This window comes from Canis lupus, chromosome 15 (assembly GCF_003254725.2).
Source record: "Canis lupus dingo isolate Sandy chromosome 15, ASM325472v2, whole genome shotgun sequence".
Taxonomy (NCBI): Eukaryota; Metazoa; Chordata; class Mammalia; order Carnivora; family Canidae; genus Canis; species Canis lupus.
Genome location: NC_064257.1, coordinates 52,025,447 through 52,043,192, shown reverse-complemented (window position 1 = coordinate 52,043,192; position 17,746 = coordinate 52,025,447). Strand labels below are relative to the sequence as shown.

Below are 17,746 nucleotides of genomic sequence, written 5' to 3'. Positions count from 1 at the left end.
GCACACTGCCATGCAAAAATGCCAAATTCCATAATGAGATCTTATTCTCCATTCCATAAAAGAATGTATAGTTGACCCTTGAACAATTTGGGGTTTAAGGGTGCTGACTGCCCCTCCCATAAGTCAAAAATCCAAGTTTAACTTTTGAATCCCCCCAAATTTAACCACTGATAGCTACAATTGGCCAGAAGCCTTATGGATAACATCAACGGTCAATGAACACATATTTTGTATGTTATATGTATTTTATATGGTATTTTTTCTTTTTGGATACGGGGTGGGAGAGGGAGAGGACAAAGAAGGAGAGAGAGAGAGAAAAACTCAAGGAGACTCCCCATGAGCGATGAGCTCCAGAGCCTGACACAGGGCTCGATCTCACCACCCCAAGATCATGACCTGAGCTGAAATCAAGAGTCAAACACTTAACCAACTGAGCCACCCAGGTGCCCATCTATACTGTATTCTTACACTAAAGTAAGCTAGAGAAAAGAAAAATGGTTTTAAGAAAATCAGAAGAAAAAGACATTTACAGTACTGTACCGTATTTATTGAAAAAAATCTACATGTAGGTGGACTCGTGCAGTTCAAATCCTGTTGTTCAAGGGCCAACTGTATTCTCTGTCTGGGTTTATTTTGAATTCACTCCAGAACTAATGTTCTAGAAAATGTCCTGTGCTGGCTTACAACTGTGCACAACAGCCTGCATTTGAATGAAAGGGAGAAACGCTGCCATGACACTATTTCATGTTTTACCGACTCTAAAACATCATTAATTATAAAATTCATCTAACTTCAGAAATGTTAAAATGTGGAGGGAAATGCGTCTTAGAGTTAATGAAATAGTAAGCGTGAAAAAGAAAGAAAGAAAGAAGAACCACTTATAACTTCACTCACCCAGAGATAGTCACTATTAAAACTTTGATTGAGTCTTACTTCATTTAATACAGGGTATTGTAATTGCTTCCTTGTTCACTCATCTGCCTGCCCTTTACGCTGTGAACTTCTCATGGATTCAGGACACCTTTTATTCACTGTTATCCCAGGTCCCTAAGACAGTGCAAGCTAAGACGTAAGAGCTCAGTAAATATTTTTGATTCTGTGTTCTGAGAAACTGGAGCTGCTTCAAGTTGCCTTCATCCTTCAGAATTCATTCATTTATTTATTCATTCACTCAGTCAGGCATGATCCTGTTTTTGCCTTAGAACTTTGAGTTGTGTGAGCATTGTACAGTTGAGGGATTCATGAAAAATGATCTTCCTCAAAAGTAATCTGAAAATAACACTTCATGGTCAGCATTTTTTATTAATTCCTCATGGTTTTGAGGATGAAGTTTTATTTTCTTTTGCTTAACAGCCAGGCACTTTATGAAGTGACTCTAGCTTTCCTCTCTATCCTCAACTGCTATCACTCTCTTACCCTTGACTCCAGGACCCAGCCCTGCAAATATTTCTCTGTATAGGGCAAGATAGTAAATATTTTAGGCTTTGCAGTCCACAAAATTTCTGTTACTCAACTCTGACTTTGTACCAAGAAAGCATCAGTAGATAATACATAATGAAATGAGTATGGGTGTGTTTCAGTAAAACTTTACCCAAGTGGGGATGTGCTGGATTAGGCCAGTGGGCTGTAATTTGCCAACAGCTGGGCTAATAGATATATCTAATTAAGACATCTAAGTTACTTGCTACTTTCTGCACATTAGATCCAATTATAATGTCATCAACATAGTAGATCAATATGATGTTCTGTTGGATGCCAAGATGAGCAATATCTCTGCCAAATAGATGATGGCCAATAGCGGAAGAGTTTACGTAAAGATGTCCTCTATCATTTCTGATGAGTAAAAACAAATCATTTCTGATTATTTTTTCAAGTTGGTTTAGAGTGTTTGATCTCAAAAGATGGTCTTAAGACCGGTGGTACCATCATTCACAGCCTCCAGAGGCCAGCCAGCAGAGGGCTTTTACAGAATTTTGGGATCCCTCCAACCAATGTCTTCCCCAGGATCTTTATAAAGGAGAGTCCTCTGAACTTTTGGGAAGTGTTATAGGGGTAAGGTGGTAGGCATGTCATACATGGTAAACGTGCCCTAACATTTGTGGTTCTTCAAGATTTTGGATTCTTACTATACAGTATGCAAGAGATCTGGCATCTCCACCTTAGTGAGGATAGGCCATTATTGAATCAGTCCATCAAAGAAACTTGATGGGACACCTGGGTGGCTCAGCGGTTGAGCATCTGCCTCCAGCCCAGGGTGTGATCCTGGAGTCCCGGGATCAAGTCCCACATTGAGCTTCCCACAGGGAGCCTGCTTCTCCCTCTGCCTGTGTTTCTGCCTCTCTCTGTCTCTCATGAATAAGTAAATGAAATCTTTTTTGAAAAAAAAGAAAAAAAAAGAAACTTTCGAGATAAGAAACTATATGAACTAACACATTCAATTCAGAATCTCTGCTAAGCACATGACACCAATAATTGCAGCCTAAACCAAAGTTCTATTTTTATTTTCCTGAGTCTCACAACCTTAGAAATGACTTGCACACAGATTCCCTAGGTTTATTCCAATAAAATTAGAAAACTCCTGCCATTCTTTAGAAGAGAGTCAGATTTGCATATGACTGCCTGCAAAAGAGATGACTCTAGTCATGGGTCTTTATGTGAATAAACATCTCCTTGCTGGAAGTTACCTGTTGTATTTGTCACTTGGTTTGGGTCTGATCTTCAGGAGATTTAGGGCTCATATAGAAGCATTCTGGTTTTGGAAGTACCTGGGTGGCTCAGTTGGTTAAGCAACTGCCCTCAGCTCAGATCATGATCCTGGGGTCTTGGGATCAAGCCCCACTTTGGGCTCCCTGTCAGTGGGGAGTCTGCTTCCCCTCTTCCTCTGCAGCTCCTCATGCTTGTCCTCTCTCTCTCTCTCTGTCTCTCTCTGTGTCAAATAAATAAAATCCTAAAAAAAGAAAAAAAGAAGCATTCTGGTTTTTAACCATGACTAAGCTGCAAGTTGAAAGCTTGAGTTTGTTTTCTCTGTGCAAGTTCCTAGTACATGCAGAGATTAGCTATCTCCCATCACACTCCCTTGTACTCCCCTGCAGCCAGAGTCATTTGGTCCCCTGGGGAACTGGGGTCCTTCGATTGTGATTTCTTCACCAACGACAAAGGTGATAATTTCATTGATTATGATATCACCTCAAGACTGGTATTCCATTTCCTCTGGTCAAAGAACTCAGCATTGCATGCAAAGCCAAGGCATAACCAAACCCAGAATCCCTCATACCTGAGACCCACTCCTGCTGCCAAGTAGTCCAGCAGTCAGGTGCTCTCAGGACCACCAGAGATTCTAATACAGGTGTTGAAGGCTGGGTAAAGCAAAAAGGGAATCCAGAAGTAACCCAGGAGAAATCACCATAGGAACATCTAGCACCCCTAACACTTGGGGAACAGAAGAGGTCAAGGTTATCCGACTGTAAAAAAAAAAAAAAGAGAGAGAGAGCGAGAACCTAAAGAGAAAATGGGAGGCCAGGTCTTGCAGAGCCTGGTTCTGGGACTTCTCAAAGACTCAGAGCCATGAGCGTGCTGCCGCAGGTGCAGCGACAGTGCCAGCAAGGATAGTGAGCAAACAGGAGTCCCACCTCCTTTCCTGCTGACTCTCACTCTCCCCTCGGAGTCCCCTGGCAGCAGACCCAGGGAGAGGGGAGATTGGCAAGAGAAAAATGTGGCTTGCGGGTCCCTGGACCCAGCATCGCAGGGCAGAGCAGGGCAAAATACATACACACCTGACACACAATGGCTTCATGACTAGTATGCCATGGAAAGAACTGAGGGAGAAGCAGGCAGAGGAAACAGCCATGACTCAGACTCAGACAGAAAGAAATGTAGCACATTCAGAGAGGAAAAAGGAAGCCAGAGGACCAAGAGCATAGCGAGAAAGCACGTGAGAAGAGGTGGGGAAATAAGCAGAGCCCATATCATATGGGACTTCCTAGACTGTGCTAAGGTGTTTGGATTTTACTTTGAATATATTCAAAAATTCTTTCTTCTTTCTTACTTGTTAAATCCTATTTATCTTTAGAGGTTCAGCTTATGTAGAAGGCAACCATCCTTTCCTAGTGATGTCTATTTTTTTTTTAAAGGTTGTATTTGAGAGAGGAAGAGTGAACATGAGCAGTGGGGAGAAGGGGCAGAGAGAGAGAGGGAGAAGCAGATACCCCACTGAGCAAGGAGCCCAACGTGGGACTCAATCCCAGGATCCCGAGATCATGATCTGAGCCGAAGGCAGACACTTAACTGATTGAGCCACCCACGTGCCCCTCCCAGGGATGTCTTATATGGAATCATAATGGCCTGCTTACTTATCCGTGTGCACTGCTCTCCTGCCAGCGCTGTTAGGGTAGAGAATTTGTCTGCCTGCTGGCAGTTGTAGTCTTAGAACTTGGCATAGTACCTTGGCACCTGCTATCACTCTCTATACATGTTTATTTAATGAAGTAATCAATGAACAAACTGTCTACCTGGGGCAAGTCTTCCCTGGTCCACTTCCTTAGTGATTTCAAGTATCCTACCACACTGTCCATAATTCATTGATTTAATTGTCCCCCCTCTAAAGGGGAACTTTGAGGACCAAAATAATTACTTATTACTCAAGGGTATCTTTCCAGTGCTTGGCACTCAGTAGATATGCATTACATGAATGAACAAGTGAATGAATGAACACATGAATGAATGAATGAATGAATGAATGAATGAGCAAGCAAAACAATCACATAACTGGAGCTCAGTGTAGATACATGGGTGTTATCTGCAAATGGATAGAATCCAAAGACAGTGAATTGGGCAGGAGGTAGAATGAATTCCTCTCCCTTCTCCTTCTCTCTTCTCTTTTCTCTCTCCCTCCCACCTCTCTCCCTTTGCTCCTTCCTTTCACATCAGACAGTGGGCACCTGGGTGGCTCAGTGGTTGAGCATCTGTTGTTGGATCAGGTTGTGATCCTGGGGTCCTGGGATCGAGTCCCACATCAGGCTCCCTGTGGGGAGCCTGCTTCTCCCTCTGCCTATGTCTCTACCTCTCTCTCTGTGTCTTTCATGAATAAATAAATAAAATCTTAAAAAATATACTTAAAAGAAAAAAGTAACGTATTGGGTAGGATGGTAAAACACATTACAGAATGATGAGAACAATGAGAGGGAGGGAAGACATAAAGATTTGAGTTTATGTTAAACATTCTCTGGGTTTGTTCACTCTCCTTCTCTCAAATACAATCTTTAAAAAAAAAATAGACATCACTAGGAAAGGATGGTTACCTTCTACATAAGCTGAGCCTCTAAAGATGAATAGGATTTAACAAGTAAGAAAGAAGAAAGAATTTTTGTTAAAGTATGAAATCATATTTCATACTGAGTACTACGTCTATTCGTGTCTATTTGTATTGGGAATTAAAATATCAAATATTTTAAATACGTCTTAAAATAACATATAATGTAATGTATAAAATATAACATAATGCATAATGTATGATAAAATCATATAACAAATGAGTGAATTGATTTCAAAAGTAAAGGGTCCCAAATTAAAAGGTGCTGTTCTCCATGTAAGTACCCTGAAGGCAGAGGCCACATCTGTTTGATTCACTGCCATCTTTTGGGCAAATAGCACTGTGCTTGACATCTATTTTTGTTCACCAAGTATTTGAGGAACAGGAAAGTAGGTGTAAGATGGTATTGTTTCCATTTTCCTAATGTACAAAGAGACAGACAGGAATAACAAATTTTACTTGGGATTTTTAGAATTTTTGTCTTGGCTGTAGAAGAGATTATGTGACCATTATGTGACCAAAATAATCACTATGTTTATTAAATAATCATTAATGGAATAATGTGCCTAATGTCTACTGACTGAATGGTATTTTTTGGTGACCTCTGACCATACCAAATCGAATATATTGATTATATTTTATTAGGCTTTTTTTTCCTCTTAAGGTCATTAATATGCCTGAAGACTATGTCAAATATCCTTTCTTTCAAGTGACAGAGTAAGAAGACACGCATATTCGTTCTTACATAAAACTAGACTTATATTCTGCTCCCTCCGGCACTCAATCCTGTATTATATCCAGTAAATAGTGGAATGAAAATTTTTAAGACTGGAAAGATGGGATTTGTAGTTGAAATTTGTTGTTTTTTGTTAATGCCAAAAAATGTATTTTATCTTCTGTTGAAGTATGAAATCATATGTTTTGAGTACTACGTCTATTCATGTCTATTTGTAGATTATTGTAAGTTAAGAAAAAAGATAGGAAAATAATGAAAAGAAACTTGTATAAGATGCAAATAAGCTATAATAGTGTGGGATGAACTCATTAAATTAATGGCATGAATGATTTTCATAATCAATGATGGAAATGACATGATATTTTTCTCAGAGAAGACATGAGACCACAAAAAATAGGAAGTGTTGTTTTCAAAATGCATGCTAATGTGGCACCACACCTCTCACTCCAGATAGGAGACTAAATACTAAGTAGAAAATAAAACAAAAATATGCATATAAGCAAGCCTATGTGCTTGCCTCTTGTGCTGGAGAATAAATAGAACATAACCAAGTACAAGCTTTTAAGTAGAGGTCGATCTACAGAAATTGTCATTTGCCCCCTAAGCTTACAATTATGTCATTAAATCACAATCAGGGGTGTTAGAAGGAGTAATTAGGAATATATTGTAGGGTTGCGCACTCATAAGAAATTTTTTATGGGAGGGAAAAAATCTTAAGCATTCACTGTTGGGAAGTCTCCTAAGACTTTTGAAAATCAAGCATTTCAGCCCATGAGGCTTTTATTTAGCAAGAACAGCAAAGGGGTGTGTGTGTGTGTGTGTGTGTGTGTGTGTGTGTGTGTGTGTGTGTTTTACTTTTATTTGAAGGTTGTTTAGTATCTTGCCTTTTTCATCTATGGCCTAACATGGTTTCCAGAGAGCTAATTAGTAAGTTTTTCTTTATATTTTTCTCAAGGAATCAATTCCAAGTTTCAGTTTGAAATCATGCCAGGTGCTTCATCTGGGTTGTTCAAGATAAATCCTGACACCGGAGAGGTAGTAACGACAGCCACACTTGACAGAGAGGTTCAGGAAGTTTTCACACTTCGAGGTAAGGGGTCCCCGACTATGCTACTTTTGTAGCATAGTAGGCAGCAGGAGGTTAGTGGTGAAATTTTACATTTCTGTAGAGCGTCTTTAAGCACAATGTCATTGACCCAGTGCTACCAGTTAGTTTGGTCTGATGCGGTCTCCTTGGGGCAATATATTCTAGGCATGAATTAATGGCCACAATCTGTGCCACCTTTTATTTCATATCAGTACTCGTACGAGATGGAGGGGTGCCTTCATTATCCAGCACCACAACAATTCTCTGTACTGTAGAAGATGAAAACGACCACGCACCGGATATTACTGTCTCTGGTCACAACGTCGAGGTTCTGGAAAACCAAGAGCCAGGGGTTCTCTACACTGTTTTGGCTTCTGATATGGATGCTGGCAATAATGGAGCTGTCAGATATCACATAATTGGTAAGTATTTGCTCCGCAAAAATTCCCCTCAGAACATACCCCAAGGAGCACCCCGGTGGTTATTCTCTATGTGGTGTGTGTTGCAGTGTCTAAAGAATACACACTCAGTAAGGGCTGTTTGGTGCCACGTGTGTCCTTTCCACAGACACCCTGAGCCACTGGCTTTCAAATTCCTAAATCTCCCCTCAACAACTCTGGTGAATTTTTCTAGGGTAACATTACTGGATGTGCAGATGGAACACATAACTTTTTTTTCTATTTTTGTGTCTTTCATATGATCACTAATATTTTTATTATTTTGAGCCATCAAGACTTCTGTTAGTTCTTTCTTAAATGGAACCTAGAAGACACAGAAATAGACAGTTCCTAGATCTGAATACCAGCGTAACACTTAAGATCTACAACCACATCCCACCCTTGATCAGAGTCTGTAGGAAATTCTACCCAGAAGATCATTTTGTGATATTGCTCCCTTTGAATCAGAGGCACAAAACTTTCTGGCAAAATCAAGTTAGCATTTGTATGGAGAGAGCCACATCTTCTTATTCATCTAAAAGAAAAAGTGATCGAAGAATCTGATTTTTGGCATATGTCGGCATGCACGTAGAATGATAAAAGTTGAGGAGAAAGTAATGCTTCAGAGACTGCATCTGATGGGGAGAAGCTGCTTTCAGCTCTTGTAAAAACAGTTGTGGGACTAGCTTCTGAAAGCTATCACTTTCTATTTGCTAAAAATCCATAACCAGTGGCTTTTTCTATATACCATCCATTTTACTCCAAAATGAGAATGGCTTTATTGCCTTTTTGACTAATTATAAAGATGATACATAATTGCTATAGCATAGAATATATATACAGATTTATGGAAAACAAAAATTTGTATCTTGCAGAGGTAACTCATTTATTTTGAAAAACACTTCTCCATGAACCTTAGTGAATGGAGACATCAATTTTACATATATTGGACAATTTATATATGCTATCTTGTTACCTCATTTTTTAAGTCCTTTTTAAATATACTATGTGATCTTTTCATATCAGTAAATATACATATATGTTAGCATTTCTAATGATGTCTCTTATTGTTGCATGTGTAAAATATCACTTATTTCATCCATTCCCTTTTATGGTCTTTTAAATATTGACCATAATAGCAGTCGTATTATTATAAAAATGCTGCAGTTGAACACTTACCCAATTATTTCCTTATGATAAATGTAAGTGGAGTTATTACATCCAAGGGCATATGTATTTAAAATGTCTGTGTGTATTGTCATCTAGAAGAACAATGCCCTTTCAAGCTAATTTATATAAGCAAGCCCAATTTTGCTTCTTTTGCATTGGGTACTTTCTTTCCTTTGTAAACTCTGCTTGTTTTCTAGAACTTCCCAAACAATCTGTGGTTAAGGACCAGGGTTTGGATCTATTTTTTTTTTTTTAATTTTCGATCTGTTGTGCGCTGAAACTTTGGTAAAATGCGATAAATATGAATTACTCTGAGGAGAAAAAACACAAGGCATACAAAGTGCAAGCCCCAGAGTTATAAATCTGTGATGGTATTATGCAGACATAAAATAACTCCATCAAGTCTCTGTAAGATTTTCTAAATGCTTACTCTGAAATTCTGTGTCTATCTTGTCAGGCACTGATTACAAACAATCCCCAGAGTGCCACCCATCACTGCATTAGTATTTGTTCATTTTCTTCTTTTCCCCATACTGTCAGTTTCCCCTTCTATTGGTTTTATCCATCAATATTTATCAATCCTTCCCATCTTGAAATAAGCCTTCCCTCAGGTGTATCCCTTCACTGTCTCTTTTCCTTCACAATCTGTAGCTTCTTAAAAATTGTTGTGTACACTCTGGTTTCTGTATCTTTACCTTACTTTCATTTCTTAGCCTGCTATAATGTATATTCCAATGAAACTACCCCTGCAAAAAGACACTTGGGATCTTGCTGTTGCTAAATCCAGTGGATCCTTATCACTTCTTTTTTTTTTTTTTAAGAAAAAAAAAGATTTTATTTATTTGAGATAGAGACAGAGACAGAGAGAGCATGCACGTGAGCCAGGGGAAGGGCAGAGGAAGCAGCAGACTCTCCGCTGAGCAGGGAGCCTGACTCAGGGCTGGATTTCAGGACCCTGAGATCATGATCTGAACCTAAGGCAGATGTTTAACAGACTGAGCCACCCAGATGTCCCTCCTTGTCACTTCTTAATTTAATCGTACTGCTTTATGCCTTTATGCACCATGATCTGGACCCTTGATTCCACCTTGACTTCAGAAAGTCACTTTCTCCTGATCCTTCATCTGCCTTCCTAGACAAGCCTTCCCAATGTACTTGTTCTGTGGATGGTTCTCTGACTTATTGGAGTTTCCTGGGTGTTTTGTGCTTATTCTTTTACTTTTCTCATAGACACACTCTTACTGCATCATTTCATCCCATCCTCATCTTCAGCCACCACTGGCACCCCTGTATCTCCTTATCTTTATCTGTATCTGAAATCTAAGCCCCATTAAAGGACATTTTTATAGTATATGTTGGCAAATTGAATTTAAATAAAATATTAAAATAAAAAGGGGCATTTTTAAAAAAGTAAAATAATGACTTTCATACAAAAATGAAATAACAGTTGCCAAAGATTTTTTTTATTTAAGTCATTGATTAATGAGCAAACAAAAAGATGTTAAAATTGGTCCAAGAGAATCCCAAGATAGACACACACACAACTCGCACACCCAGGAAATAAGGAGTTCTGAAATGTAGAGGAGGTTTACCTGCAGGACAATAACCAAAGACATTCCACTACATAATTAATTTGCATTTGTGGACAAGAATCTTTGCATTATTATCAGGTTTCAACAGTTTAGAGAGTGATAAAATAGAGCAGAGTGAAGGGAGAAGCCAACTGAAATGGCAAAGCCAGACCAGACATTCACCAATCTTTTTTTTTCACCCTAGCACACTCACTTCTTTCCCTCTCATTTCAAATGGTTTCATCTCAAGAACCCAGTTGTTATGCCCAACAACATCGCATTGCCAGTGTGTCCCCAACTGTACTCCGCACTCAGGATCTCCTTCTAGAGTCTCTGCCAGACACCTTGCTCAACTTATCCTTAGTGGAATCTTGAAAAACCATGTATTCCCAGCACATGTTTTTTTCAAGTAATTGACTAAAAATTTTTATTAGAAGTTTAACTAGTATTGCTCAGAATATGATAAATATTGGCATGTTAAAACAAACAGCTGTCACCTTTTAAAAGTATCAACTAGAATAAAAAATACTTTAAAAAATATACGTGAACTTCTAAAAAAAACCATACATATACTTCCCAGGCAGGGGAAGGCTTCTGTTCAAGGCCAGGCCATGCCCCTTACCTTCCCTCATTCCCACCAGCCCTGCCCAAGCCAAAGGTCAGGCCCAGACTCTTAGGTCAGGCCCACAGCTGAGAGTCCTGCACCCTGAGACACTGAGAGACTTAGACATCTTTCTAGAAGCACCCCGCACCAGCCAAGTCACCTGCCAAGGCACCATGCTCAAGAGATAGACTAGAGAAGATATACTAGAGGTAACAACATTACAGAATGTGGAAAGGACAGACTCAAGTGATTTTAGGTGATTTCTCAGAACAATTTTCGGAGTAAGAATATGTAAACTAGGCTTCTGGGAATTACCTTAAAACTACTAGTTTCCAGATACTTCTTAGAAAACTTCATATGACCCCAAGGGTACTCTGATCTCATTTTAAACACAACTTCACTCTTTCACTCAAGCCTCATCATGAATCCTTCATCCCTTACTCCTTACTTTTGTCCTTAATATCTTTGGGATGTGTCCACTTCCTCTATGCACGTATTCATTTAGAACCTCCCGGCTGCTCAAGCAGAGTACGGCAATAGCCCCCTAACTTTCCTATGTTCTAACCCAGCTTTGTCATTGCTGTCCAGCTCCCTTCCAAAAGCAGAAATGTGACTCATGACCCTTTCCCTTCTCAAATCCTTCAGGAGCTCCCTATGGATGTCGAGGTAGACTCTTCAGCAGTGTACACAGGGTGCTTCATGACTTAGCCCCCTGCTTATCTACTAAATCTGAGTCTTTCCGCCTGACCGTCTCCCTATCCTCTGCACACAAATCCCCAGGAGACCCTGTGTTCTAGCTACATGAAAACATTTGCAGCCTTTAGTTCCCATAGTCCTAAGACTTCCCTCAGGCTCTCCCCTCTGCATAGAACACACTTTCCAAAACTCTTAGCCAGGCTTCCTCTGCTTTAGAAACCAGTTCTGATGTCACTTTTTGTAATAAACATTCCTGCCCATCCTCACACAGGACTGTGCACCCTTCCTCTGTGCTGCTGGGTGCCCTGTGCATATGATTTTCACTTTAATGTCCCAGTACTGACTCAATACTGACCCAGGTTCTTTCTGGACTGTAAATTCTTGCACACTGGGATCATGCCTTACTGCCCTCGCATTCCCAGCACCCAGCACATACTTGGCATGTGACAAGTTCTCCTTAAATGTTTGCTGAGTGAATGCATCATTTTATCAACTACAAATGCCACAGAAATGTAGATTTAACTGATCACCCCTATATTTGGTACAAATTAGTTGTGTTTTATGAACAAAATACAAATGCAAGTGCTTCTCCTCAGCCTCCAACCCTACTTCTGCTGTTGTTTTCTTGAATGCTGTTCTTCTTCTTTCCCCTTATGCCCCTGGCAGACGCACCATTCCCACTCTGTTTGGAATGGTGCATCTCATCCAAGAATATGCCCCTCATCCAAGACGTTGCCAGCAAGTTACTGAACTGTATTTCTCCTAATTTTTAGGATGACTTTAAAATGCCTTTGAATGTTTTGTTTGTTTGTTTGTTTGTTTTGTCTCTGTGTTCAGGCTTAAATTTAATTCTGCTTGGTACATGGGCAATAGGAAAGGGAAGATTTTTTTGGAGAATACAGAGAAGAATAAACATATCATCCTTCCTTATGTTGGAGAAGAAATAGACAAAAATTCTCCTATCTCTTACAGAAGTGTCATGATTCATGCACAAGGTTCATGGGAATGTAGAAGAGAATCAATGTGTCCACATTACTACTATGAATCTGTTCATTTGTTATTGATATCTAAAAACGGACATGATATCCTGTTTCTTATCCCATCTGGTATTGTTTTATTTCAAATAAAACAAACATTTTAGTCATTCAAGAGGAAAATATATGAAAATAAAAAGTTGTGAATACATTCACAAAAATCCATACTGCTGCAAATCAGTCTAAGCAAGTGTTCTAATTATTTGAATTAAGATAGATATTGAATTATATTATTTTGTGTATCCCCTGATAATAGAAGCTTCATGAGGGCAAGGCCTTTATCATGTCCACTGTTATATCCTCAATAGTTATAAAAATGCTGGATGTAATAATCATGAAACAGATTATTTGTTGATGAATGAATCCTATATATATATATAGGATTATATATATATGCTTATATATATGTTTCATCATATGTATGACTGATATATATCATATATACGCATATATATGAATCATATGTATAAGTATATATACCTAGCAGAGGGTTACTACTTCTTCAATTCAAATGAAATTTGAGTTTGAATTTATTTTCTTTAACAGATGGAAATACCGATGAATACTTTGCTATTAATGAAACATCAGGAGAACTCTCAACCACTCGAGCTTTGGACCGGGAGCAAGTCAGCAATTTTACCCTAGTCATCTTGTGCTCTGACCTGGGGGATCCACCAAGGAGCTCTCTAGTGCAGTTGCAGGTTAGAGTTTTGGATGACAATGACCATGGCCCTTCCTTCCCCACTCTGCTTTACCAGGCCTCCGTGAGAGAAGATGCCCAGGTGGGAACAGTGGTTCTTATGCTGTCTGCTGTGGACAGGGATGAAGGTCTGAATGGACAAACTGAGTATTTTCTAGTGGATGAGGCTTCTGGTGCATTCACCATTGATCCTGTGACAGGTGCTTTGAGAACCCGCCACACCCTGGACAGAGAAGCCAGATCTCAGCACACATTTAGGGCTGTGGCCAGAGACTGTAGTGTCCAAGGCTCTAGAAGCACCACAGTAATTATAAAAGTACATGTCACGGATGTTAATGACAATGATCCAGTTTGGGAGCAGAACCCCTTTGAAATTTTTCTTGCCCCCCAGGCACCTACTAACCAGACAACTGCTGTCCTGACAGCCAGTGACCCAGACTTGGGACCCAATGGAACTGTTGTTTTTAGTTTTGCAGAGACCCAGTCAATGTTTTCTATTGATAAGTATACAGGAGAAGTTCAACTTCAGCACCACACATCTTCAGAATATTTTCCGATCTGGCTGCAGTTAAAAGTTAGGGACCAGGGGGTCCCAGCTAGGACAGCCACTGGCCTCTTGGTCGTTCACATGGAAGGAGAAGATGTCAAGATTTCCTTCAATCACCCTCTATATACAGGGACTGTGACCGAAAATTGTGATGCAGGTGAGTGTCCCCTCAAGTCTTTGTATGTTGTACCTGATTTGGCAAAATGCTTAAAACTAACAATTATACAACAGGAGTGCTGTTGGAGATTAAGTTGCCAGTTTCTGAGTTCAGCCAATTTTTGATATGCTGATGTTCATCCATAGTACAGTATTAGCACGGTACCTTCAAATACAGTGAAACACACACACACACATACACACACACACCTTTATAGACAACAAAGAGTAAAAATACTGAAAAATAAATCATTTAGGGCTTTTGAAGTTTCAGTTAATTTAGGCTTACAATTAAAAAAAATTCTTTTTATTTAAATGTATCTGAATTCCTTAACAAGTGTATATTTCCTAAAGTACTTTCTTAGCAATACAATAAAAGAGGAGGTAGGTTGTGGTTAAATGCTTGGGCTCTGCCAGAGTTTATTTATTATCTTTTTTATTTTTTATTTTTTTAAAGAGATTTTATTTATTTATTCATGAGAGACACAGAAAGAGAGAGGCAGAGACACAGGCAGAGGGAGAAGCAGCCTCCATGCAGGGAGCCTGATGTGGGACTTGATCCCGGGACTCCAAGATCACGCCCTGGGCCAGAGGCAGGCGCCAAACCACTGAGCCACCCAGGGATCCCCTCTGCCCGAGTTTAAATCTAAATTCAGCCACTGTTCCTCCTTGGGCAGCTGCATCCTCTGAGCCTCAGTTTCCTAATCCATAAATTAGGAATAAGAATCATGCCTACCTCACTAGGTTCTGAAGCCTGAATAAGCTGGTTCATGTAAAGCACTTAAAACAGTATCTGACACATAGTGAACATGTAGTAAATAGAAACTACTAGTACTATTATCATTCATTTTGATACAGTCAGCAGTGGCTTTCAAACAGTGCAGTAATATCTGATCCCCAAAGAATTCAGCACAGCTCAGACCAGACTTCTGTGAACAGTAACTGTTTTTCCTAGTAACACTAAATTATTTTCCAATTATTTCCTTACATTTATGCCATAATGGGAAACGTAAATAAAAACTAATTTTAATTATCTTTCCAATGCAATGTGAAAAAAAAAAAAAAAACCCTCCCGTGTAGATACTTGTAAATTGAAAGACATTTGACCAGGGTAATTATATCTAAATAGAGAGTGGAGACAGGAATCTACTGATTCTTTCCACCAAGTAGGCAAAGCACAAAGAGGAGGAGTTTGGTTGCTAAAGGTGTGCTGTGTGCTGTGCACCTGCTCGTGGCATTTTTTTGTTTGCATTTTGTCTTTCATCAGGATTCAATCTCACTTTATCCATACCTACACAAGTTGTTACTTAAAAGACAACCTGCATTTTCTGAAATCGACTTACTAATTTCATAGTGAAAATACCTGTTACACATTTCATACTGCTTTCTCTATGAAAAAAGAATATTCAGTTTAATATTGAATATTAAATTAGGGTTGTTTTCAGTTACATTTTTTTTTAAGATTTTATTTATTCATGAGGGACAGAGAGAGGGAGAGAGAGGCAGAGACGCATAGGCAGAGGGAGAAGCAGGCTCCCTGCAGGGATCCCAACGCAGGACTCGATCCTGGGACTCCAGGGTCACACCCAGAGTCAAAGGCAGACGCTCAACCGCCGAGCCACCCAGGCGTCCCTCAGTTACACATTATTAACTTGACTTTTGACCCTTTTCAGAATTATGGTTATCCCATAGGTCGCTTCCTCAGAAGGCCTCTTATTGATTCTAAACATAATTAAGAGTAAATTGCAGTTATCTGCATCAAATGAAATAATAGTGACTTCCAACTTCTTATGTGTAACGAGACTTCCACATAAGCAGTGAATGTTTAACAATAAAATATACTCCTCGGGGTGTATTTCTATTACTCTTAAGATGCACACATTCCAACACCAGAGCAGAACCTGATGGAAAGTAAACAGTTTCTAAATAATATAACACAAAATACAATATATTAATCAATCTTGAAATTGATCTGATAAAATTACAGAACCTTTGAGCCCAGCCTTCCTCTGCAGTACAAATATGAAGATTTCTCTAAACATCCTTGACATGTGGTCTTATCGTCTCTACTTGAATATTTTGGTGACTGAGCACTTAGAAGGGTGGTTCTTGAAATTGGGTGTGAAACTAATGATCTGTAACCCACCCGGGGAAGTTTCTGCCTGCCTCATTAGGTCTGGGGCCAGGGACTGTTTTTAACAAGCTCCACTGAGGATTTGACTGCAGGGCAAAGTTGGAAAATCTTACTTGGAAAGTCATTCATATGTTGGAGGCCCAGCTCTGCTTCTTTTCTGTCTATCCATGAATCTAGTTCTGCCTTCTGGAGCACTCCACTGCTCTACACAGTTGCTTTTCAGATATTTTATTTGCTCCTTGCACATATATATATTTTTTAATTAGTATTAAGTGCCAGGTACTGTCTCCTGGGCTATATTCACGAATTTGTCCTTGTGAAGCTTACATTCTTTTTTTTTTCCCTCAAAGATTTTATTTATGTATTTGAGAGAGAGAGAGAGAGAGAGAGAGAGAGAAGGCACAAGCAGGGGGAGCAGGAGAGGGAGAGGAAGCAGCAGCTCCCCACTGAGCAGGGCACAGACCTGGGTTTGATCCCAGGACCCCAAGATCATGACCTGATCCGAAGGCAGATGCTTAATATGCTTAAGCCACCAAGCCACCCAGGCACCCGTGAGGCTTACAGTCTAGCAGGAATAGAGGGACAGTGTCAATGAACATAATAAATAACTATATTTAGATGGTGATAAGAGCTATCAAATAAAAAAAAATGCAGAGCAAAGTTAAGAGGGACTTGGGAGCTCTGGAGTAGGGGACAGATTTCAGTTTTAAATAGTAGGTAAGGGTGGGCATCGTGGAGCAGGCACATTTGAGCAAAGACCTAGAGAGAGGAGACAGTATTTTGGGGGGTAGAGGATTTCAGAAAAAAAAAAGGAAAAAGTGGTGGGAGCCTGCCTGGTTTGTTCAAACAACAGCAAAGAGGATGTGTGGCTGGGACAGAGCAAGCAAAGGCAAGAATAATAGGAAAGGAAGTAAAAGGACTCACAGATCATGTGGGGCCTCGCCAACCACTGGGGGCACTTTAGGTTTTACTCAAGTAGTTTTCTCTTTAATTCATTTGGTTGTCCTTCACATAATAGGCTTTCTGACCACTACTAGTACACATTCACATCCAATATAAATTCTCCAGAGTAATAGGGATTACATATATTATTCCTCAAAAAAATCAGCATGGGAAGTCATCACTGTTATCACACTTTTTGACATTAGTGAATGAAATTTCTAAATACTAAGTAATGTGCCTGGGCTTTCCCTAATTGTTAGAATATTCTTTCTCAACTCACCCGGGATCAGTTTGTTTGCAGAATTAAACCTAAATATAAGTCAATATCTAAGGCACCCCACAGAAAACATTTCAATACGAAATCAAGTTATGGATTAGTAAAAAAAAAAAGTTATGGATTAGTAAGTCTATTTGTGGTTGAATTCAGGACTGAATTAAAATAACACTAATAACAACTGCCATGGGAGTACAAGATTTGCACCTGTTTTTGTTTTTACTACGTGCCATTCATTTGTAGGTCACAGGTTCACCCTGTTGATAGGAGGCAGCCGTTTGGCAGAGGACTACCTTGACTCTAGCCTATTGCCCACCACTTGGGCAGCATCACCTCAAATCTGTACACCT

At 39.6% G+C, this 17,746-nt stretch overlaps 1 protein-coding gene across 1 annotated transcript in view; it reads left to right on the top strand.

The window, feature by feature from the left end:
- Window positions 1-17,746, top strand: part of DCHS2 (dachsous cadherin-related 2) — a 193,207-nt gene that overhangs the window by 157,831 nt on the left and 17,630 nt on the right. Inside the window, exons 11-13 of the mRNA XM_035698787.2 lie at window positions 7,000-7,134; window positions 7,344-7,553; window positions 13,190-14,047. Of these exons, the coding sequence (XP_035554680.2) occupies window positions 7,000-7,134; window positions 7,344-7,553; window positions 13,190-14,047 (1,203 nt within the window). The remainder of the gene's footprint in view (window positions 1-6,999; window positions 7,135-7,343; window positions 7,554-13,189; window positions 14,048-17,746) is intronic.